This window comes from Dermochelys coriacea, chromosome 24 (genome assembly GCF_009764565.3).
Source record: "Dermochelys coriacea isolate rDerCor1 chromosome 24, rDerCor1.pri.v4, whole genome shotgun sequence".
Taxonomy (NCBI): Eukaryota; Metazoa; Chordata; order Testudines; family Dermochelyidae; genus Dermochelys; species Dermochelys coriacea.
Genome location: NC_050091.1, coordinates 15,832,424 through 15,856,099, shown reverse-complemented (window position 1 = coordinate 15,856,099; position 23,676 = coordinate 15,832,424). Strand labels below are relative to the sequence as shown.

The window sequence follows — 23,676 nt, the reverse complement described above, 5'->3', positions numbered from 1 at the left end:
TATGTCAGTCAAGGGGGAGTTTTTTTCACACCCCTGAGTGAAATAAGTTTTTCGGGCACAAGTGTTTGTGTAGACATATTCCATGCCTATCTCTGCCTGAGGGCGAACTGCTAGGGTAACATTTGATCTGAAAAAGCTTAGCTATTTATCCAAACAAGAAGAATGAAACCCCCTGAGAATTTGCCTGTTACCAACAGTTATTTCAGAGTAGATTTGAGCATGTCTAGGTCAAAGCAGCTGGGGAGAGACCTGGGCACTAGTCACCATTGAGGAGAATTGTCTTTGAGAGTGTGGATGAAATTAGCTTTTTAGTAGTCTGAAAATGGCCCCTCACCCACATTCAGTCCCCGTGGTATGATTTTGCTCCTTTTATTAATGCCCCAAACCAAGGAAAGTGGTGCTTCAAATGCTCTAGGGTTGTTTCTTACAGCAAATTGTGCTGGGTGTTATCCAGTTTAAATGGCCAATACAACAATACGCAGCTACAGGGAGAAGCTGGGTTTAATAGCTCTGTGCTGAGCAGATTACAGTGGGATTTTCCCTAAACTCCTCACCCATCACAAACTCTGCATGCCACTGTCCTGTTGTTTTACAGTGTGTGAGGGATCCATCCCCTGGATTAATCTCTTTGGTGCTGTTTTCCCCCAATCAGATCGCTGGAGTGACGGTGACTCTCCCGGTGAATGTGAAAACACTAGGAGTTGCCATTTATCAGCATGGGCTGTATACAGTACTGCAGACTCCCTTTGGGCTGAATGTGAGCTACGACCTGGCCCACAGCCTCTTTGTCAGCCTCCCCCCTGAGTACCAAGGTCAGACCTGCGGGCTGTGCGGGAACTTCAACGGTGCCGCTGAGGATGATTTTGTGACGCGTAACGGCTCCCTAGGGAAGGATGCCTTCCACTTCGCTGCAGACTGGAAGTCGGAGGATGTTCCTGGCTGTGACAACGGCTGCTCTGATTCCTGCCCTGGGTGTGAAGAGGAGGAAAGTCTGGTGCAGTTCAAGTCCCGGTGCTGGGTGATCCAGGATCCCAACGGGCCATTCGCCTCTTGCCACTCCCAGATTGACCCAGGCCCCTATTTGTCTGATTGCATCTTTGACCTGTGTGTGTCAGGAGGGGAGAGCAGTGTCCTGTGCCAGTCCATTCAGACATACGCAGCCGCCTGCCAGAGAGTGAATGTCACCATCTCACCTTGGAGGAGCGAGTCTTTCTGTGGTAAGCAGAGACCGTGTTTGCATTTGCTTTTTAAATTGAAATTATCTCATTTGTGACTTGAGATGTCGCCACATTCTGATGACGCCACTTGCCAGGAGCCATTGGCTCCTAAGAACACAGAGCTCAAGTGCTTGTTCCTCAACCATCTGATCCCAGTAGTGAATGCCCAGCTGTCACCAGCTTCACATCAATGGCCAAATCCCAGCTTAGCTTGAGCATCCATCAACAGAATGACCAAACTTAGGTCAGTTTTACCCACCTGTTGCCTGAGAAAAATGGCACCAAAGCTATTTGTCAGGGGAGGAGGAGAGGCAGGAGTCCCCCTCTCCAAGGAGACCTCAGTTGAGGAAGAGGAGAAGGAAACAGAGGGAGCGAGAGCATGCACTCCTCCTTTCCAGCATTCTGTAAGGGAGGCTTCACATTTATCAGATGCCAATGTCAGCAGTTGTTACAAAAGATGGAGCCCACAGACAGCACCCTGGTAGGGATCCCAGCTCCCTTTCCCAGCAGGTGGGGAACGGGTTTCCTACTAGAGTGTTTCCCTGGCGCCTGGGGGGAGGCTGGGATGCTTCTTTTGTGCCTACTAGCTGATTTAGCCCCCTGGCTGGTAGGTGTCTGGCAAAGTTTTCCTGCCCTGCCCTAGTGGCTTTGCTCTCTGGTTTCATCTCCCGGAAACATCCTGAACTGAGCAGGATTAGCAAGGCCCTCTAGCCCCTGGTGTGAATTCTGGGCTCCCCAGCTGGGGCCTTTTCATATCTTGTTCTGGAAACTCTTAAGTGCCTCTCCCCGGGATTAACACTGGATCTTTTCTCTTCCTGCTCCTTCCTCTTTGCCAGACCCAGGATGCCCAGCATACAGTCACTACAAGCTCTGTGAGCCCCCCTGCCGGGACTCCTGTGCACGCAGCTTGGTCCAGGCTCACTGCAGCCATCTGTGTGCCGAAGGCTGTTTCTGTAATGACGGGTACCTGCGCAGCGGGGCCAGCTGCGTTCCAGAGAAGCAGTGCGGCTGCATGCACAACGGGCTGCATTACCCGGTGAGTTTCCTGGCAGGCGCTTTCCTGGCTCCAGTGTACTGAGGACACCTTTTGGAAAAATGTTTTTTTCCATCAGAAAATCCAGTTTTCACCTTTTTTTGTCAAAATCAAAATGTTTTGTGGGAACATGTCGATTTCAACAAAACTGTATTGGTTACTTCATCAATTGGTTCATTTCATTTTGACATACAGTGAACTATTTCTCTAAATACCTTCACCTTTATAATATTTATTGTGATAAATGTTCGGACATGATCTAAACAAAATTTTTTACCTTAGTGAAACAAAATAATTTGACATAACCCAAACAAAACATTTTGACGGCTCCAAATCCATTTTGCTGGAATTTTTATTTTGCAGGAAATTTCAGCTTTTAGTTCAGTTCGGAATGAAAACTAAGTTTCAAATGTTGGACTTTCACATGGAACGGAAATCCCGTTTTCCGACCAGCTCTGCTACTGAGCCCTGTGGGAGGTGTCAAATTGACAAGGAAAGCCCCAAAGAAACTTGGATAAACTCTGTGCTAGGCCAACATTACTTCACTCACCTCTGTGGCTGCTTCAGTCACATCACCAGATCTTTTAACCAGGGGATAGAGCCAACATCTGCATGGCCTAAGTGCAGCCTTGTAGAGCAATGGGAGTCCATGGGAGTCCATGTGGATGTAATGCATCCGATGAAGTAAGCTGTAGCTCACGAAAGCTTATGCTCTAATAAATTTGTTAGTCTCTAAGGTGCCACAAGTACTCCTTTTCTTTTTGCGAATACAGACTAACACGGCTGCTACTCTGAAACATGTGGATGTGCTAATCTACCCATGTACCTGGGCCAGCCAACTCCCATGCACCCCCTCATGGTCTAGGATCATGCGACAGGCAGCCAGACTCAGTTTCCCCTCTTAGACTGTTCCAATAAAACTTCCCTTCAGGTTTTTGCTTGGTCGAAAATGCCCTTCCTTGGGGATGAGGTTTATTAATGTAAAAGAACCACAAATAAAACTCAAAATCCCAAACAGAATCCATTGCTAAGTCCACACAATGCAGGGTTTCTCCTCCTCCCTCAAGGCCTTTGCAGCTCTTCCCAACCCCCCCGACCACAGCACGGACCCTGCTAGTGAACGTTGCTCCCCAGGGGATCCCAGCCCCCCACTCTCTGACCCCAGCATGGACCCTGCTTGGTCAGGGTCTCTCCCAGGTTTCCCTGCCAGGACCAACTCCCCTGGTCTTCCTGGCAGGTGCCTTTCCTCCTTCTCTACAGACTCTCACAGCTCCCTGAGCTTCCCCCTTGGCTGCAGCCACGGCTGCCTTTTCTAGGGAATGACCCAATTCACCCCCAGTGGGCCTCGTCCTGTCGCCAGGGCTCACTAGCCCCAGCCCTTAAGGGGTGAGTCACCTTTCACCTGCAGCACCTTATCGGACTGGGACCAAATCTCTGACTTACAATTTGGGGATTTCCCTTCTTTCCAACCATACTTCTTTCTACAGTTGCACTCTGCTGACTGGTTTCTGTCTGTTACCCCTGCAGGTTGGGGAACGGGTCTGGCTCTCTGGTTGCCAGGAAAGGTGCAGCTGTGACAGCCATTTAAATTTTCACTGCGTCCCCGCCAGCTGTAACCCCGGCCAGCAGTGTGCTGTGAAGGACGGGAAGTTGGGCTGCCAGAGCCGGCTGACCACCTGCACGGTGACAGGGGACCCTCACTACTTCACCTTCGATGGGGCGGTGGCCCATTTCCAGGGCACGTGCGCCTACGAGATCTCGCACACCTGCAACTCCTCCCTCGACTTCTCCTTCCGGGTGGTGGCCACAAACAGGCACCGCAGGAATCGCCGGGTCTCCTTCGTCTCCCGGGTGGACGTCTGGCTCAAGAGAGGGGATCAGGACACTCACGTTGTCCTGGGGGACAGCAAGGCTGCTGAGGTGAGGGTGGAGACATCTGAAAGGGGCTTCCAACAAATCTCTCAAGAGCAGGAGCTCCAGCCCCAGACATCCCTCCCTGTCTGACCCCAGCACAGCCCCTGCTAGTGAACACTGCTCCCCAGGGGATCCCCGCCCCCCGCCAACCCCACCATAGTCCCTGCTAGTGAACACTGCTCCCCAGGGGATCCAGTCCCCTCCCCCCGACCCCCAGCACAGACCCTGCTAGTGAACACTGCTCCCCAGGGGATCCCCGCCCCCCGCCAACCCCAGCATAGCCCCTGCTAGTGAACACTGCTCCCCAGGGGATCCCAGCCCCCCCAGGAAAGCCCCTGCTAGTGAACACTGCTCCCCAGGGGATCCCAGTCCCCTCCCCCCGACCCCCAGCACAGACCCTGCTAGTGAACACTACTCCCCAGGGGATCCCCGCCCCTCGCCAACCCCAGCACAGCCCCTGTTAGTGAACACTGCTCCCCAGGGGATCCCGGATAGCTCAGTGGTTTGAGCATTGGCCTGTTAAACCCAGGGTTGTGAGTTCAATCCTTGAGGGGGCCATTTAGGGATCTGGGGCAAAAATTGGGGACTGGTCCTGCTTTAAGCAGGGGGTTGGACTAGATGACCTCCCGAGGTCCCTTCCAACCCAGATTGTTATAATATTCTATGATTAACCAGCCCCCCCAACCCCAGCACAGCCCCTGCTAATGAACGCTGCTCCCCAGGGGATCCCAGCTCCCCCCCAACTCCAGGAAAGCCCCTGCTAGTGAACACTGCTCCCCAGGGGATCCCAGCCCCCCCTCCGACCCCAGCAAAGCCCCTGCTAGTGAACGCTGCTCCCCAGGGGATCCCAGGCCCAAGGAGCCCCTCTCCACCTGCTCTGTTAGTGAGTGTTTCTCCCCCGGCAGAGAGCTACATGGGTAAATAACTCAATGATCTTATTTAAAGTGGGGAAGTTAACAGCACCTGGGTGGCTGTTCCGAAACCCCGGGGGCTCTGACCTGTCCCCTCAGCACTTGGTGTTTGCAAACTGAATTAGTCATCGGGGTCCCCACTCTCCTGCTAGACGAAGCACCTGTATCTCATTGGGTCACTGCCCTGCCATTGCAGGGCCTTTGGCACCGGTACACTTTGGTCCCTCCTATTCCCAGCCTGTGGCATGGAGCAGTCGAGTCTCCTGCCGGCCTCGTTTGCTTTGTGTTAGTGGGTCAGTGGGTGGCTGCCCAGTGAGATCCAGGAGGTCAGATGGGGATCTCATGGTCCCTTCTGGCCTTAAACTGACTCTCTAGGGGGTAGCACAATTTGCTTATCTGCTGGCAGGGCTCAGTCGTGCATTGGATTATAGTAGATTACTGAGGGCTATCCCAGGCAGCGACACTCACGTGAGAACAGCCATGCTGCAAAATTGCGCTCCAGCTGCGGAGCCTCGGCAGGAACGGCGGAAGCACCCTAAAAGTGGGGGGCCACAGGTGCCCAAACCGTGGCTCCACCCCCTGAGCCACCACCCCTGCACCATCTCTTCCCCCAAGGGCCTGCTCCTGCACCGCCCTCCTCTTCTCTGCAAGACCCCCCTCGCTCGCTCCTCTCCACCCCTCACCCCTATCGCTCGGCCTTATGGCCAGTAAAAAGTGAGGGGGGGGCCATGGCTCCCTGACCCCCCCCCCCCACATTCCAGCGCCCCTGTCTGTGGTGCTAAGACTTCTGGGCATGTCCCATGGCCCTTAGCGCTGCAATAAACTGAGCCGCTCCATGCATTCGTTCCCAGTGCGCTGCAGGAGAGCGTCTGTCCTTCCTGGGCAGGGCTGCGGGGTGTAGGGAAGGCACAGGAGGACTGACGGCACTGAAGTGGCACTAGTCGGCATCCGGATTTCAGGGGGGCTGTGTTAGCAGCTGGGTCTGTGTGGGACCAGGACTCCCGTCAGGAGCTAGAATGTGTCTTAGCTCTGCTGGGAAGAGACGGCTCTTGGGGCAGGGGCAGGGGTCCTGGCCTGTCACTGGGCTCAAAGGCGCCCCTACAATATACATAAATATTGAGGAGGGAAATCAGTTTTCGGGGCCTCAACCTAGAACCTGCTGAACATCTTTCCTTCCAGCCCCCTCCCGCCCTTAAATGCAGCCCTGGTGGCTTGGTGCTCCCAGGGCTGTTACAGGCCAGGGGCTCCATGATTGCAGAGGGCGAGGTTTTGGCCTCCTCCCAGGGGCTTTGTGCCTGGCAGGTGGTGTCCCAGGTGGTGCTCACTGCACTGAGTCCTGTGCTCTTTCAGGTTAACGGGGAGATGGTGAGCCTGCCACATGCCCTGGGCCCTCTGGGCAGCGTGTCCAGGATCAGAAACCTGGTGACCATACAGACCCCAGCCAATGTGGAGATCCAGTTCAACGGCCGCCACACTTTGTTCGTCCGTGTGGGCCCGGAGTATCGGGCGCGGCTGTGCGGGATGTGTGGGAATTTCAATGACATCCGTAGGGACGATAAAGTCCTGCCCAGCGGGGAGAGAGCCCGGAGTGACGCAGAGTTCGGGAATGCCTGGAAGTCTGAGCCCAGCCCAGCCAGGTTTGGTATCCTGACGGAGCAGCGGGATCCCTGAGGACGTTTGGTTGCTGTTTACCAGAGAAATTAACCGAAGCTTTCGTGTTGGGATAGATCGTTGTAGGAGTGAAACTGCTGAACTGGGCTGGGAGGCAGAGCTCACAAATGAGGCTCTGGAAATTGGCAGTGGTGGGACAGCTGCTTGCTGACTCCTGTGGGAGATGAGTTTGGGTCTCAGGCCTGTTCCTGGTGGGACGGGCAGATCAATGGAGTGGAGTGAGGTGGGAGAGCTGGGTGAACAGATGAATGGAGCAGGTGGGGGCAGAGAGAGAAGGTGACAAACTGTTAGTCAATTACTCTTTAAAAACTAATTATTTCCTGTTCACTTCACTGTAGGTTGAGGACAGGACCTGTATGCGCGTGTGTCTGTGTGTGCCTGCGAATCTGTGTGTGTGCGTGCAGGTCTGTGTGTGTGCGTGCGGGCATATGTCTGTGTGCATGTCTGCGTATGTGCGCGTCTGTGTGTATCCGTGTCTGCACGCATGTTGTGACAGGCTCCTCTTTCCTCACCCCTGCCTCTCACCTGAGTCCCATCCCCTCACCTACAGCTGGGCCTCATTGATTCATGTGCATGAGAAATCACAAGCTGGAGTGGCCCTAGGAGATGCGTTGTAGGTTGGTCCAGTGCATGTTACTGGGAGGCAAAGCTTAATACTGAGCTCAGAAGGTCCCCTGGTAGGAGTGGGGGTTGGGAGAGGGAGGGTCAGACAATCATAGAAGAGCAGGGTTGGAAGGGACCTCAGGAGATCGTCTAGTCCAACCCCCTGCTCAAAGCAGGACTAATCCCCAATTTTTGCCCCAGATCCCTAAATGGCCCCCTCCAGGACCGAGCTCACCACCCCAGGTTTAGCAGGCCAGTGCTCAAACCACTGAGCTATCCCTGCCCCCCACTCCCTAGGTGATACTAGAGAGAGCCACTCCCTTTGCCCTGCCATGAGTACTGCTAACTTCCCTTTGTTCCAGGTGTTTGGATGACACCGGCTCCCCGGAGCCCTGCAGCGACCCCCTGGAGTTGGAAGAGCTCTGCGGGACCCTGACTAGCCAATCGGGACCGTTTGCTGAGTGCCACTGGCATGTGGACCCTGCCCCATTTTACTCCTCCTGCCTGTACGACATATGCCACTATGGGACGGCCAATGGGATGCTCTGCATGGCCATCGCCTCCTACGAAGAGCTGTGCAGCCTTCAGGGGATACGTGTTGGCGCGTGGAGACCATCTGCACAGTGCCGTGAGCACCAGTCCCCCCTGCAGGCCCGGGGGGAGAGCACTGGGTTGGGGAATCTGGGAGTGTGAGGTGTTGGCACCATTGAGATTGAGCCTGAAATCTTGGAGGAGCCATAAAGCCAATGACCTGAACCCCCGTAGTCATTAAAACCCTTTTTGGGTTTTGTCCTAGTCACATCCTCAATTGGGTATTTACATTCTTCCTCCTCCGTTCTCAAACAAGGGTTCTCCTTCACTCCCTGCCACAAATACAGTGCAGTGTTTCTGTAGGCTGTCACATAGTTGCTGCACCTCCCCCCAGGGGTGGCTGCATTTCAGCGCCGCGTGAACAACCCCTGTACAGTATTTGTGTGGCTGCTAAAACAACCGCTGGGTCCCACTCCTGAACCGGCTGCATTCCAGCACTGGCAGAGCAGAGTTGCTCTGTGACTGCTAGCCTGCTGTGGTGCCCCTCCCCAGAAGTGGCCATGTTTCAGCCCCAATGAGTGGGCCCTGTGCTATTAATCTGCTGCCGGGGCCCAGCTCAGAGGAGGCTGTATTCCAGTGTGCGGTGTGGGAACTCTGTGTAATTTGCAAAGTGCTTTTTGATGCATTGAACTGGAAAGGCTCCAGAAATGTAGAGGCTGCCCTTAGAAATACAGGGGGTTGGGTAGATCAGAGAACAGCTGCAGATACACTCAACAGGTCGGCTTTGCTGCTTCTAAACTCTGATTCCCTCTGTAGCTGCAAGCGACCCGTGCGTCGGTCTGGCCTGCGGGGAGAACGAGTGGTGCGGAGAGCAGGCGGGGAGATGGGGCTGTTACTGCTACAGAGCTTCTGAGCCCATCCAAGTGGCTGACTATGGTAAAGAACAATTCCTGATCCCTTCCTCTGTCCTGGTTTCCGTTGACACTCAAGGCACGGAAATCTATCCATGCTTTCCAAGGGAACCGGCCCCGGCCGGGCTTTGTCTGCTGCGAATGCCTTGTCTCAGTGAACTGGGGCAGCACTGGGACAGCAGATTTCCCAAGGTTACTTCTCTCATCACACAGCGTGAGGGCAGTGATTTGAGCCGAAGAGCAGGGGGCAAGGAGCTTGGCACAGGGTTGTTCTGGGGAAAGACTGGGCAACACAGTTGACTCTGGGCTCTGATTCTGGCCCCGGCTCCCCATGTGTCTCCTAAATGTCCTAAGCCTTTGTCATCTCAGGCGGAAAACAGGGTAAAAGGCGAGGCTGCTCGGGGGAGGGGAGGAGACGGGACCTCCAGATTCAGATTGGGAGCCAGCTGTCTCCCCCTCCAAGCCCCCGTCGTCTGCCCGCTCCCCCTCTGCAGCTGGCTCCCAATCCTGGCCATTAGCGGTCTCCCTGCAGTGCCCAGCGCGTGCCTGGCCTCTCTGCGACAGTGGGCGAGTTCTCGGAGCGGGATTCCCAGGCACACGGAGCGTCTCCTCTTCTCCCGTGGGCTTGCAGCTCCGCAGCGCAGGTGGTCTCCGCCTGGCATGCCAGGAACCAGGGCACAGCCCCACCCACGCCTAGAGAGGCCCCGAGGGACGGGCTCTGCCATGTACCTGTTCTCACTTCCCTTCCAGACTCCCAGCTGGCCTGCAGTGGCGGTAACAGCTCAGTGTCCCTGTCCCGCTGCCTGCTCTTCACCGACGGCTTCCCCTCAGAGGCCTTGCACCTGGCCGACCCCAGCTGCACCGGCACCCTCATCAGGGAGAGGCTTGTCTTCTACTTCGACAGCACACAACAGAGCTGCGGGACCACGGTGACGGTGAGCAGGCTGCAGCTGGTCACAGCATGCCCCTCCCAGCACACGGCCACGTGCACGCTCAGCCGCCCCTCCCAGCACACGGCCACGTGCAAGCTCAGCACGCCCCTCCCAGCGCATGGCCACATGTAGCAACACATGGCCACATGCACACCTGTGCACCCCGACCAGCACACAGCCATGTGCACCAACATATGACCATGTATACACCCACATGCTCCTGCCAAAACATGGCCACATGAATATGCACCAGCACACAGCCATGTGCACAAACACATGACCACATGTACACCCCCACACATGTACCAACACATGTTCCCTGTGCACATCCCCTGCCAACACACTGCCCCCTGCACACATGCACAGTGCCACCGGTGCATAGACACAAACCCGAACACACTTCCACATATCCAGACCGCCCTCCGCCCCCACAGAGTAGCTCTCACACACACAAAGCCACACCCACTGGAATGAGTCATCCCTACACACCATCCCACACCTGCACCAGGGCACGCCTACATGGTGTCACATGAGTATCACACCTCCATAGGGTCACACCGCTCAAGCACATCTTCAAACACGTGTCAACACGCTGGCTCCCCCACTCCGGCATGTACTCCCCTTCCCCTCCCACAGTCCAGTGGTCACTCACCGGGCGGGTAGGAGAGAGAAGGGCAGTGACAAGTGATGTGCGTTATGTGCAAAAGAGGAGTGTGCCAGGGCCATGGGTGCCCTGCCGTGGTGGGAAGAGTGACGTGGACCCAGCGCATGGAGGGATTCGACTCTCACCACCGCTGCTGCTTCTGTGCCTCCCACAGGTCAACGCCACCCACGCCACTTACTCCAACGAGGTGCAGGGCCGGGTGGGCAACACCTATGGAGGGGTGATCAGCCGGGACAGGCTCCTCTTCTTGCACTTCTCCTGTGCCCAGCCACTGAGCATCAACCTGTCCATCCCAATGGCCATCCAGCCCATACAGGAGTGAGTAGGGCCGCAGGAGCCAGCAGGAGACTGGGCGCCCCTCCTCAGTGCCACCTGCAGCTGCAGATTTCGGGAGCCCTCTGCAGCCTTCTGCCTTTGGGATCCCAAACTCCCAGAGCACCTGGCCCTCAGTGCCCCACCTCACAGCCCACAGCACTGCTTCCACCATGCGGCTTCCCAGGATTCCTTGCACAGCACCACTTCCCACCACCCTTGGGTCCCACCCCGCTTTGGCTGCACCGGTTCCCACGACCCCTGGGTCCCACCCCTGTGTGCCAGTTCCTGCAACCCCCTGGGTCCTGCCCCCACTTGCGCTGTACCGGTTCCCAGGACTCCTGGGTCCTGCCCCTTGTGACAGTTCCTGCAACCCCCTGGGTCCCGCCCCCACTTGTGCTGCGCCGGTTCCCATGACCCCTGGTCCCACCACCTTTGCCAGTTCCTGCAACCCCGAGTCCTATCCCCTAGCGCTGTGCTAGTTCCCATGACCCCTGAATCCACCTATCTTGCACCGCACCATTCCTGTGACCCCTGGGTGCACCTGCCTTGCACTGTGCCATTCCTATAACCCTTGGTCCCACTTCCCCTTGAACCACTCTGGTTCACATGCCCCTTTGTTCCCACATCCCCTTGCTCGCACTGGTCCTGTGACCTCTGGTTCCCACCTCCCCTAGTACCCTGCTGATTCCCATGTACCCTTGAACCATGCTGGTTCCCATAACCCCTTGTTCTCCTGACCCTTTGCACCATGCTGGTTCCTGCCCCGCGTTCCTTGCAGCTCCTGGCACTTCATCAGTTCCCACAACCCCTTAAAGCCGCATTTGCCCACTGGTGCCACTAATGCCCCACCCTGCTGCAGACATGTTACTTTTCTGCTCCAGCCTCCATCGAGTGTTGTCTCTCTCTTCTGTTCTCACCTTCTTCCACAGTGTCGTTAACACAACCCTCCCCTCTGGCCAAGGGAGCTACCTGACCACCATGGTCCTGTACCAAGACCCTCGATACAGCAAACCCTTCACCCAGAGCCCCATCCCACTCACTGTCAACCACAGGGTCTATGTGGACATCAGGGTTTCGGGGTTGGACCCCAGCCACTTCGTGCTGACCTTGTCATCATGCTGGGCCACTCCGGACCGAGACTCCTCCTCCAGCATCCGATGGGATCTCATCACCAACCAGTGAGCAGCTGGCCCTTCTGCTTCACATCACCTAGCAGAGAGGGGATGAGGGGTGAGGGATACAGAACAGGGGGGCTGGCCGACAGGACCCCTGGGTTTTATCCCTGGCTCTGAGAGGGGAGTGAGACCTAGTGAGTTTGAAGGGGGAGCTGGGAGTCCGGACTCCTGGGTTCTATCCCCAGCTCTGGAAGGGGAGTGGGGCATGGTGGGTTGGGGTGTGGGGGCTGAAAGTCCTGACTTCTGGGTTCTAACACTATGCTGGGCAGGGCAGAGAGGAACCTGCAATAGCCAAGGAGAGCTGGCTAACAGTGTCTAACCTGCTGCTTGCTGTTTAGTGCCATGTCTGGTTGACCCCTGTGCCCTGTCCCTCACCCAGGTGCCCCAGCCTGCGAGATGGCACAGTGACAATCGAGGAGGACGGCATCTCCACCATCAGCCGCTTCTCCTTCAATGTCTTCCAGTTCATCCCAGACTTAGAGCTGGTGTATCTGCACTGCCGCGTCCGGCTCTGCAGCCCCCAGGCAGCCACATGCACCATGGTGAGTGAGCACGCGGGCAGATGAGCCAGGAGCAATGGGACCCTCCCCCTCCACACCAGAGGGGATCTGCTCTGAGACTCCTTGGGAAACCTCCCCAGTGGCGTTAAGTGGCTTGGTGCAGCACAGGGCAGCCCTGGGTGGGGCAAGAGGCCGTGCTCTCAGCCTGGTCCACATGCAGCACCAAGGGACAAACCCAGACTAGGGCCCTGTCCAGATGTGGGGCTGAGTATGACAGTGGAAACCCCCTCGGTGTGAAGGGGAGCAGCTCCTGCCAGGTCCTCCTTGTGTGGTAGGATGGGGCCTGCAGTGCATCCCTGTGCCTTGTGAGCCATCTCGTGCAGCACTGTCATGCTACTGTGCCCCAGCTGTCCCACCCCAGAGGTGGCTGCATCCCAGTGCCAGGCAAGCTGTCCCCAGCAGCGTTGCCATGTGGCTGGGACCCAGCTGCCCCTCCCCAGAGGTGGCTGCATTCCCACATAAACAGGCTGCAATGTGCTTTGCAGTGCTGTCTGAGCCACTGGGCAGATTGTGCCCTGTGCCAAGGAGCCTCTTGCTACCCCCATGCTGGATGACACCAGAGTGCCCCCGAGTGCTCCGCGTGGTGACAAGGCTCTGTTCTCCCCCTGCAGCACTGCGCCAGGCCGGGCTCTGCTGTGCAGGGCAGGAAGCCTCCGTCGGCGGTCGTGTCCGCTGGCCCTTTCCTGAAGTACGACGAAGCTGCCGACCAAGGTGATTTGCAGCTGGTGCAGGCTCTGGTGCTGCCGGATGCCATCTGGGTTTGACGCTCAGGGTCTCCCTGGGGCTGGGAGCACCCAGCTGAGTGTGCAAGGGCCAGCTGCTCAGTGAGTTTACCTGCAGTCCCAGGACACGCCAGTAGAAGACAGGGGACACGCAGCTTTTCAGTCCCGAGATCAGAGCAGGAACCTGGGGCGTCTGCCCCAGGGCCAGGAGCCCCCATTTGTCCATGTGTCGGACCAGCCAATTGGCTGGTCTCTGGTGCAGAGAGACCCAAGTGCTGGCACCACAGACCTGGCTGAATGGCACCAGCCGAGCTGGGGGGAGCCCAGACAGGGAATGATGGGAGTGATCAGTCTCGGGATTGAGGGGAGTTGGCAGAGCTGTGGGGGGAGCTGGGGCTGGGGTAGCAGGGGCTGTGGGTCGCGAGTGAGGGGCACTGGCCGCGCTGGGGGTGGGGGGCCCAGGGCTGGGGTAGCAGGGGCTGCGGGTCGGGAGTGAGGGGCACCGGCCGCTCTGTTGTGGGGAGCCCAGGGCTGGGGTAGCAGGGGCTGTGGGTCGGGAGTGAGGGGCACCGTTACCTCCCCACCCTCAGGCCAAGCGCCTTATGAGCCTGGCTTTTTTCACCTCTTTCTGATCCACTCCCCCATCCCTGGTGGCCCAGGCCCTTGCTGGGACCCCAGCCCCGGGGGGACTCTGCTCCTCAAAGCGCCCCCCCCCCCCCCCGCCGGTGAGGTGAGATGACATCTCTGCCTCTCTCTTTGCAGGTCTGCAGCTGGCCAGCGGGAGCCCTCGCTCACCCACCTGCTCCCCACTGCTGCAGCTGCTGCTCGGCACCTCCTGCCTGCTCCTTGCTGGAGCCCCCTGAGCCAGGCCCAGGGCCAGGCCTGGGCAGGGGGTTCGAGGTGCAAGGCCTCAGGGAGCACTGGGAGGGCGGGGGGGGGGGTGGCCAGTCAGTGCTCTGGGAAGAGGGGCTGAGCTGGTCCCCTGCCCCCCCAGCACCCTCACGGGGACCCAGTGAGGCCACACCCCTAGTGGGCGGGGCACAAACTCCTAGCCGGTGAAGGAGGAGCCTGGGAGAACCAAGGGAATCCCAGAGCCCCCAACCTGCTGCCCCCGCTACGGCACCGGGTGAATAAAGTGAGTGCGAGAATCTCTGGGCTGTGACTAATAGCCTGGCATCGCCACAACAGGGCGGGGGGCTGGCATGGAGGGCTGGGAGCCAGGACTCCTGGGTTCTATCTCCAGCTCTGGGAGGGGAGGGGCTCTGATGGTCAGAGCGGGGGGCGGGGCTAGGACCCAGGATTCGTGGGTTCTGATCCCAACTCTGGCTGTGACCTTGGTCATGTCCTTTCCCCTCGGTGCCACTCTGCCCCTCTGTAAAATGAGGATGATGAAACTGACCCATCTTTGGCGTGGGGAGGCTCTGCGGCTGCCTGTGGCTGGCTGTGGGCCCCTCGCCCGCCCTGGGAGCAGGGCTCGGGCTGTCAGTCACGTGCCAGTACCCTCGTGAGCAGGGGTGGCCGGCGGCTCCACGACTGGACGTCCCTGCACTGGGCGCCCCAGAGCCAGAGCTTAGCCGCCAGGTGCTCCCCAACAAACCCACCTGCCAGCAGCCCTACACTAACAACCCCCTCCCCCAGCAACAACCACCCCGCCCCCCGACAGCAGCCCTACACTAACAACCCCCTCCCCCAGCAACAACAACCCCGCCCCCGACAGCAGCCCTACACTAACAACCCCCTCCCCCAGCAACAACCACCCCGCCCCCGACAGCAGCCCTACACTAACAACCCCCTCCCCCAGCAACAACAACCGCGCCCCCGACAGCAGCCCTACACTAACAACCCCCTCCCCCAGCAACAACAACCCCGCCCCCGACAGCAGCCCTACACTAACAACCCCCTCCCCCAGCAACAACAACCCCGCCCCCGACAGCAGCCCTACACTAACAACCCCCTCCCCCAGCAACAACCACCCCGCCCCCGACAGCAGCAACAACCACCCCGCCCCCGACAGCAGCCCTACACTAACACCCCCCCCCCCAGCAACAACAACCCCGCCCCCGACAGCAGCCCTACACTAACAACCCCCTCCCCCAGCAACAACCACCCCGCCCCCGACAGCAGCCCTACACTAACAACCCCCTCCCCCAGCAACAACAACCCCGCCCCCGACAGCAGCCCTACACTAACAACCCCCTCCCCCAGCAACAACCACCCCGCCCCCGACAGCAGCCCTACACTAAACCCCCTCCCCCAGCAACAACCACCCCGCCCCCGACAGCAGCCCTACACTAACAACCCCCTCCCCCAGCAACAACCCCCCCCCCCCGACAGCAGCCCTACACTAACAACCCCCTCCCCCAGCAACAACCACCCCGCCCCGACAGCAGCCCTACACTAACAACCCCCTCCCCCAGCAACAACCACCCCGCCCCCGACAGCAGCCCTACACTAACAACCCTCTCCCCCAGCAACAACAACCCCGCCCCCGACAGCAGCCCTACACTAACAACCCCCTCCCCCGCAACAACCACCCCGCCCCCGACAGCAGCCCTACACTAACAACCCCCTCCCCAGCAACAACCACCCCGCCCCCGACAGCAGCCCTACACTAACAACCCCCTCCCCCAGCAACAACAACCCCGCCCCCGACAGCAGCCCTACACTAACAACCCCCTCCCCCAGCAACAACCACCCCACCCCCGACAGCAGCCCTACACTAACAACCCCCTCCCCCAGCAACAACCACCCCGCCCCCGACAGCAGCCCTACACTAACAACCCCCTCCCCCATCAACAACCACCCCGCCCCCGACAGCAGCCCTACACTAACAACCCCCTCCCCCAGCAACAACAACCCCGCCCCCGACAGCAGCCCTACACTAACAACCCCCTCCCCCAGCAACAACCACCCCGCCCCCGACAGCAGCCCTACACTAACAACCCCCTCCCCCAGCAACAACAACCCCGCCCCCGACAGCAGCCCTACACTAACAACCCCCTCCCACAGCAACAACAACCCCGCCCCCGACAGCAGCCCTACACTAACAACCCCCTCCCCCAGCAACAACCACCCCGCCCCCGACAGCAGCCCTACACTAACAACCCCCTCCCCCAGCAACAACCACCGCGCCCCCGACAGCAGCCCTACACTAACAACCCCCTCCCCCAGCAACAACCACCCCGCCCCCGACAGCAGCCCTACACTAACAACCCTCTCCCCCAGCAACAACAACCCCGCCCCCGACAGCAGCCCTACACTAACAACCCCCTCCCCCAGCAACAACCACCCCCCCCCCCGACAGCAGCCCTACACTAACAACCCCCTCCCCCAGCAACAACAAACCCCCCCCCCACAGCAGCCCTACACTAACAACCCCCTCCCCCAGCAACAACAACCCCGCCCCCGACAGCAGCCCTACACTAACAACCCCCTCCCCCAGCAACAACAACCCCACCCCCGACAGCAGCCCTACACTAACAACCCCCTCCCCCAGCAACAACAACCCCGCCCCCGACAGCAGCCCTACACTAACAACCCCCTCCCCCAGCAACAACAACCCCACCCCCGACAGCAGCCCTACACTAACACCCCCCTCCCCCAGCAACAACCACCCCCCCCCCGACAGCAGCCCTACACTAACAACCCCCTCCCCCAGCAACAACAACCCCGCCCCCGACAGCAGCCCTACACTAACAACCCCCTCCCCCAGCAACAACCACCCCGCCCCCGACAGCAGCCCTACACTAACAACCCCCTCCCCCAGCAACAACAACCCCGCCCCCCGACAGCAGCCCTACACTAACAACCCCCTCCCCCAGCAACAACAACCCCGCCCCCGACAGCAGCCCTACACTAACAACCCCCTCCCCCAGCAACAACCACCCCGCCCCCGACAGCAGCCCTACACTAACAACCCCCTCCCCCAGCAACACCACCCCGCCCCCGACAGCAGCCCTACACTAACAACCCCCTCCCCCAGCAACAACCACCCCGCCCCCGACAGCAGCCCTACACTAACAACCCCCTCCCCCAGCAACAACAACCCCGCCCCCGACAGCAGCCCTACACTAACAACCCCCTTCCCCAGCAACAACAACCCCGCCCCCGACAGCAGCCCTACACTAACAACCCCCTCCCCCATCAACAACCACCCCGCCCCCGACAGCAGCCCTACACTAACAACCCCCTCCCCCACCAACAACCACCCCACCCCCGACAGCAGCCCTACACTAACAACCCCCTCCCCCAGCAACAACAACCCCGCCCCCGACAGCAGCCCTACACTAACAACCCCCTCCCCCAGCAACAACCACCCCCGCCCCCGACAGCAGCCCTACACTAACAACCCCCTCCCCCAGCAACAACAACCCCGCCCCCGACAGCAGCCCTACACTAACAACCCCCTCCCCCAGCAACAACCACCCCGCCCCCGACAGCAGCCCTACACTAACAACCCCCTCCCCCAGCAACAACAACCCCGCCCCCGACAGCAGCCCTACACTAACAACCCCCTCCCCCAGCAACAACCACCCGCCCCCGACAGCAGCCCTACACTAACAACCCCCTCCCCCAGCAACAACCACCCGCGCCCCCGACAGCAGCCCTACACTAACAACCCCCTCCCCCAGCAACAACAACCCCGCCCCCGACAGCAGCCCTACACTAACAACCCCCTCCCCCAGCAACAACCACCCCGCCCCCGACAGCAGCCCTACACTAACAACCCCCTCCCCCAGCAACACCACCCCCGCCCCCGACGCAGCCCTACACTAACAACCCCCTCCCCCAGCAACAACAACCCCGCCCCCGACAGCAGCCCTACACTAACAACCCCCTCCCCCAGCAACAACCACCCCGCCCCCGACAGCAGCCCTACACTAACAACCCCCTCCCCCAGCAACAACAACCCCGCCCCCGACAGCAGCCCTACACTAACAAACTCGTCCCCCAGCAACAACAAACCTGCCCCATGCCAGCAGCCCTACACTAACAACCCCCTCCCCCAGCAACAAACCCGACCCCCCAGCAGCTCTACAATGACAAGCTCCCCTGCCTCAGCAATCCCTCACTAACAAACCCACCCGCCTGGGCAACCCTGTAGTAGCACAGCACCTGACAGCAACCCGACAATAACAAACCTGCCTGCACAGCCCTACAATGACCAACAGGTGCAGCCTCAGCATGTATAACAGGCCCTACAATAACAAACCAGTGCCCGTATCCCCATGCTCCCAAATGACCCTACATTGCACAGCAGGACCTGTGCTCAGCCGCCTGCAATGACAACCCGGGTGTTCAGGAGCCCCCAGCCCCAGGAACACAGCGGCAGGCTTGGCCCTGCTCAAGCTCCCTTTGGCCAGGGGAGGGGAAATACACCAGGGCGGGGGTGTCATTCAGCCCAAGGCCTGTGTGGCGGAGCTGGGCCCGGAGCCCAGCCCAGAGTTCAGGCCGGGGACAGGCAGGGAGGGACAGAGCTTGTGCCGGGGGGCGTTGAGCCTGAGCTGGGAGGGGCGGGGGCTGCGCCAGGACCAGCAGCTGCGGGAGCCGAGTAGGGGTGGGGTGAGGCCAGGTTGTTTGTTCCCCAAGGCGGGAAGGGGGAGACTTTCTGGTGCAGTCCCCGGGTCCAGGCTCCGGTGGCAACTGGGGCCTCTGCTGTCCCCGTGCCCTCCGGAAAGGGCTTGATGCCCAGACTCCAAGGCAGCCCGTGGGCCCCGCTTGCCAGGGGATTGTGGCCTTGCCTGCCCCAGCCTGAGCAAGCCCTGGCCAGGCTCCCAGCTCCTCCCCACAGCTCCAGCGCCACCTGCCCCCCTCCCCCCCGCAGCAACCCGGCCAGCTGGGAACTAGGGGAGCGTGCTGGGAAAGCACAGCTGCGCTGGTGCCCCTCACTCTGACCTGCAGCCCCCCACAAACCCACCGAGCCGTGCTGGTGCCCCTCACTCCCGACCCGCAGCCCCCCACAAACCCACCGAGCCGTGCTGGTGCCCCTCACTCCCGACCCGCAGCCCCCCACAAACCCACCGAGCCGTGCTGGTGCCCCTCACTCCCGACCCGCAGCCCCCCACAAACCCACCGAGCCGTGCTGGTGCCCCTCACTCCCGACCCGCAGCCCCCCACAAACCCACCGAGCCGTGCTGGTGCCCCTCACTCCCGACCCGCAGCCCCCCACAACCCACCGAGCCGTGCTGGTGCCCCTCACTCCCGACCCGCAGCCCCCCACAAACCCACCGAGCCGTGCTGGTGCCCCTCACTCCCGACCCGCAGCCCCCCCCAAACCCACCGAGCCGTGCTGGTGCCCCTCACTCCCGACCCGCAGCCCCCCACAAACCCACCGAGCCGTGCTGGTGCCCCTCACTCCCGACCCGCATCCCCCCACAAACCCACCGAGCCGTGCTGGTGCCCCTCACTCCCGACCCGCAGCCCCCCACAAACCCACCGAGCCGTGCTGGTGCCCCTCACTCCCGACCCGCAGCCCCCCACAAACCCACAGAGCCGTGCTGGTGCCCCTCACTCTCGACACACAACACCCCCCCTCACAGAGCTGTATTGGTGCCCCTCACTCCCGACCCGCAGCCCCCCACAAACCCACCGAGCCGTGCTGGTGCCCCTCACTCCCGACCCGCAGCCCCCCACAAACCCACCGAGCCGTGCTGGTGCCCCTCACTCCCGACCCGCAGCCCCCCACAAACCCACCGAGCCGTGCTGGTGCCCCTCACTCCCGACCCGCAGCCCCCCACAAACCCACCGAGCCGTGCTGGTGCCCCTCACTCCCAACCCGCAGCCCCCCACAAACCCACAGAGCCGTGCTGGTGCCCCTCACTCTCAACACACAACACCCCCCCTCACAGAGCCGTATTGGTGCCCCTCACTCCCGACCCGCAGCCCCCCACAAACCCACAGAGCCGTGCTAGTGCCCCTCACTCCCAACCCACCACCCCTGCCCCCACAGAGCCGTGCTGGTGCCCCTCACTCCCGACCCGCAGCCCCCCACAAACCCACCGAGCCGTGCTGGTGCCCCTCACTCCCGACCCGCAGCCCCCCACAAACCCACCGAGCCGTGCTGGTGCCCCTCACTCCCGACCCGCAGCCCCCCACAAACCCACAGAGCCGTGCTGGTGCCCCTCACTCTCGACACACAACACCCCCCCTCACAGAGCTGTATTGGTGCCCCTCACTCCCGACCCGCAGCCCCCCACAAACCCACCGAGCCGTGCTGGTGCCCCTCACTCCCGACCCGCAGCCCCCCACAAACCCACCGAGCCGTGCTGGTGCCCCTCACTCCCGACCCGCAGCCCCCCACAAACCCACCGAGCCGTGCTGGTGCCCCTCACTCCCGACCCGCAGCCCCCCACAAACCCACCGAGCCGTGCTGGTGCCCCTCACTCCCAACCCGCAGCCCCCACAAACCCACAGAGCCGTGCTGGTGCCCCTCACTCTCAACACACAACACCCCCCCTCACAGAGCCGTATTGGTGCCCCTCACTCCCGACCCGCAGCCCCCCACAAACCCACAGAGCCGTGCTAGTGCCCCTCACTCCCAACCCACCACCCCTGCCCCCACAGAGCCGTGCTGGTGCCCCTCACTCCCGACCCGCAGCCCCCCACAAACCCACCGAGCCGTGCTGGTGCCCCTCACTCCCGACCCGCAGCCCCCCACAAACCCACCGAGCCGTGCTGGTGCCCCTCACTCCCGACCCGCAGCCCCCACAACCCCACAGAGCCGTGCTGGTGCCCCTCACTCTCGACACACAACACCCCCCCTCACAGAGCCGTATTGGTGCCCCTCACTCCCGACCCGCAGCCCCCCACAAACCCACAGAGCCGTGCTAGTGCCCCTCACTCCCAACCCACCACCCCTGCCCCCACAGAGCCGTGCTGGTGCCCCTCACTCCCGACCCGCAGCCCCCCCACAAACCCACCGAGCCGTGCTGGTGCCCCTCACTCTCGACACACAACACCCCCCCCACAGAACCGTGCTGGTGCCCCTCACTCCCGACCCGCAGCCCCACACAAACCCACAGAGCCGTGCTGGTGCCCCTCACTCCCGACCCGCAGCCCCCCACAAACCCACCGAGCCGTGCTGGTGCCCCTCACTCTCGACACACAACACCCCCCCCACAGAACCGTGCTGGTGCCCCTCACTCCCGACCCGCAGCCCCCCACAAACCCACCGAGCCGTGCCGGTGCCCCTCACTCCCGACCCGCAGCCCCCCACAAACCCACCGAGCCGTGCCGGTGCCCCTCACTCCCGACCCGCAGCCCCCCACAAACCCACAGAGCTGTGCTGGTGCCCCTCACTCCCGACCCGCAGCCCCCCACAAACCCACAGAGCCGTATTGGTGCCCCTCACTCCCGACCCGCAGCCCCCCACAAACCCACAGAGCCGTGCTGGTGCCCCTCACTCCCGACCCGCAGCCCCCCACAAACCCACAGAGCCGTGCTGGTGCCCCTCACTCTCGACACACAACACCCCCCCTCACAGAGCCGTATTGGTGCCCCTCACTCCCGACCCGCAGCCCCACACAAACCCACGGAGCCGTGCTGTGCCCCTCACTCCCGACCCGCAGCCCCCCCACCCACAGAGCTGTGCTGGTGCCCCTCACTCCCGACCCGCAGCCCCCCACAAACCCACCGAGCCGTGCTGGTGCCCCTCACTCTCGACACACAACACCCCCCCCACAGAACCGTGCTGGTGCCCCTCACTCCCGACCCGCAGCCCCACACAAACCCACAGAGCCGTGCTGTGCCCCTCACTCCCAACCCACAGCCCCCCCCACCCACAGAGCCGTGCTGGTGCCCCTCACTCGCGACCCGCAGCCCCCCACAAACCCACAGAGCCATGCTTGTGCCCTTCACACCCAACCCGCAGCCCCACACAAACCCACAGAGCCGTGCTGTGCCCCTCACTCCCGACCCGCAGCCCCCCACAAACCCACTGAGCCGTGCTGTGCCCCTCTCTCCCATCCCGCAGCCCCCCAGCCCAAACCCACAGAGCCGTGCTGCTGCTCCTCACTCCCGACCCACAGCCTCCCACAAACCCATAGAGCCATGCTGGTGCCCCTCACTCCCGATGTGCAGCCCCCCCACCCACAGAGCCGTGCTGGTGCTCCTGACCTGCAGCGCCTCCCCCCGCCGACAAACCCTGCTATCCCAGCCTGGGGCTTCCCCCATACCCAGACACAGTGCCCTGCCCTTCCCATCCCCCAGTTCTGATCCTACCCCTCTGCACGGTAGGAGCTGAACACATTTTATAGATGTTAATTCAAGTCAGCTAGGAGGGGAATCACTCGTCCCATAGAACAGAAAGGGAAACTGAGGAACAAAGGGGCTAAGATTTGCCCAATATGACATTGAGTCAATGTCTGTGGTGGGAAGAGAACTCGCACCCCTCCCCCTCTCTAAGCCACTAGACCCCCACTCTCCTTTCTGAGCTGGGGATAGAACCCAGGAATCCTGGCTCCCAACCCCCTTGCTTGAACACCACCAGCTCCCCTGTTCCTGTGCAATACCCACATGCCGGGAATGCCACGAGCTTCCCGCAGAGCGGACACAGGGGGGTAAAGGGCAGGGGGCAGCACAGTGCCCGGCCATTGAACTCCGGGTGCCCTGGCCTCCCAGCTGGACCCACGGGTGGGCGCTGGGCCCTGAATGGCGGCATTCCAGGCTCAGGGCTGGGCTGGGCGCCTCCCCTCTGCGTGGGGGCGGGGAGCCACACAACCACGTCCTGTGCTCAGAGCTGCCTGCACAGCGTCCCCCCAGTGTGACCCGGAGACACCAGGAGTCATGGGACCCCAAAGTACTGGGGGAACTGAGGCATGAGACAGGAGGGTCCTGACCCAGGTCACACAGAACTGAAAGGACAGAACCCAGGAGTCCTGACTCCCAGCCTCCCCCACTCTAACCATTAGACCCCACTCCCCTCCATGTGTCAGCCACCCTCTAGAGACCTAACTGGCTGCCACATCCTATTGCCAGGGGGGTGGCTGGGGCTCAGAGAGCAGAGCCGAAGGAGGGGGTGAGTTGCTCCCACACAATCTGCCCCAGCTCTTCCCTGGAGGGGCCCTTCGAGGGGCGGGGGGGGGGGAAGGGAGAGCCGCTCCCCATGAACCAGCCCCGTCACTGTTAACAGGGGACCCACTCCGCAGGGAGCTGGACAGAGACTCACTGAGCTCAGAGCAAAATTATGGGCTCTGTCCCTGAGCCAGCACCCCCAGAGGGGAAAGGCCCCATTCCCCGCCCCCCCCCCGAGCCAGCCAGTCCCTGCCCTGGGACTGCATCGGAGCCAGCGCCCCCTAGAGGGGAAAAGCCCCATTCCCCCCCGCCCCCCCAGCCAGCCAGTCCCTGCCCTGGGACTGCATCGGAGCCAGCGCCCCCTAGAGGGGAAAGGCCCCATTCCCCCCCCGCCCCCCCAGCCAGCCAGTCCCTGCCCTGGGACTGCATCGGAGCCAGCGCCCCCTAGAGGGGAAAAGCCCCATTCCCCCCCGCCCCCCCAGCCAGCCAGTCCCTGCCCTGGGACT

The 23,676-nt window shown here is 61.1% G+C and overlaps 2 protein-coding genes and 1 long non-coding RNA gene across 3 annotated transcripts; 2 read left to right on the top strand and 1 right to left on the bottom strand.

Moving 5' to 3' along the window:
- Positions 1 to 322: 322 nt before the first annotated feature.
- LOC119847608 (alpha-tectorin-like) lies at positions 323 to 4,265 on the top strand. Its single transcript, XM_043502312.1, has 4 exons — positions 323 to 352; positions 653 to 1,217; positions 2,054 to 2,253; positions 3,778 to 4,265. The coding sequence occupies exons 1-4, from the start codon at positions 323 to 325 to the stop codon at positions 4,252 to 4,254; spliced, it is 1,272 nt and encodes a 423-aa protein (XP_043358247.1). The 3' UTR covers positions 4,255 to 4,265.
- Positions 4,266 to 7,873: 3,608 nt separating this feature from the next.
- On the top strand, positions 7,874 to 14,436 carry LOC119847878 (alpha-tectorin-like). Its single transcript, XM_038383068.2, has 8 exons — positions 7,874 to 7,977; positions 8,697 to 8,816; positions 9,542 to 9,726; positions 10,542 to 10,705; positions 11,632 to 11,880; positions 12,257 to 12,419; positions 13,049 to 13,148; positions 13,922 to 14,436. The coding sequence occupies exons 1-8, from the start codon at positions 7,890 to 7,892 to the stop codon at positions 14,020 to 14,022; spliced, it is 1,170 nt and encodes a 389-aa protein (XP_038238996.1). The 5' UTR covers positions 7,874 to 7,889; the 3' UTR covers positions 14,023 to 14,436.
- On the bottom strand, positions 11,808 to 18,867 carry LOC122457374. The gene is made up of 3 exons (XR_006276881.1): positions 18,415 to 18,867; positions 14,262 to 14,264; positions 11,808 to 11,911 (listed from the first exon to the last, which is right to left on the bottom strand). It is a non-coding gene; the product is annotated as an uncharacterized LOC122457374 (long non-coding RNA).
- Between the last annotated feature and the right edge of the window lie 4,809 nt (positions 18,868 to 23,676).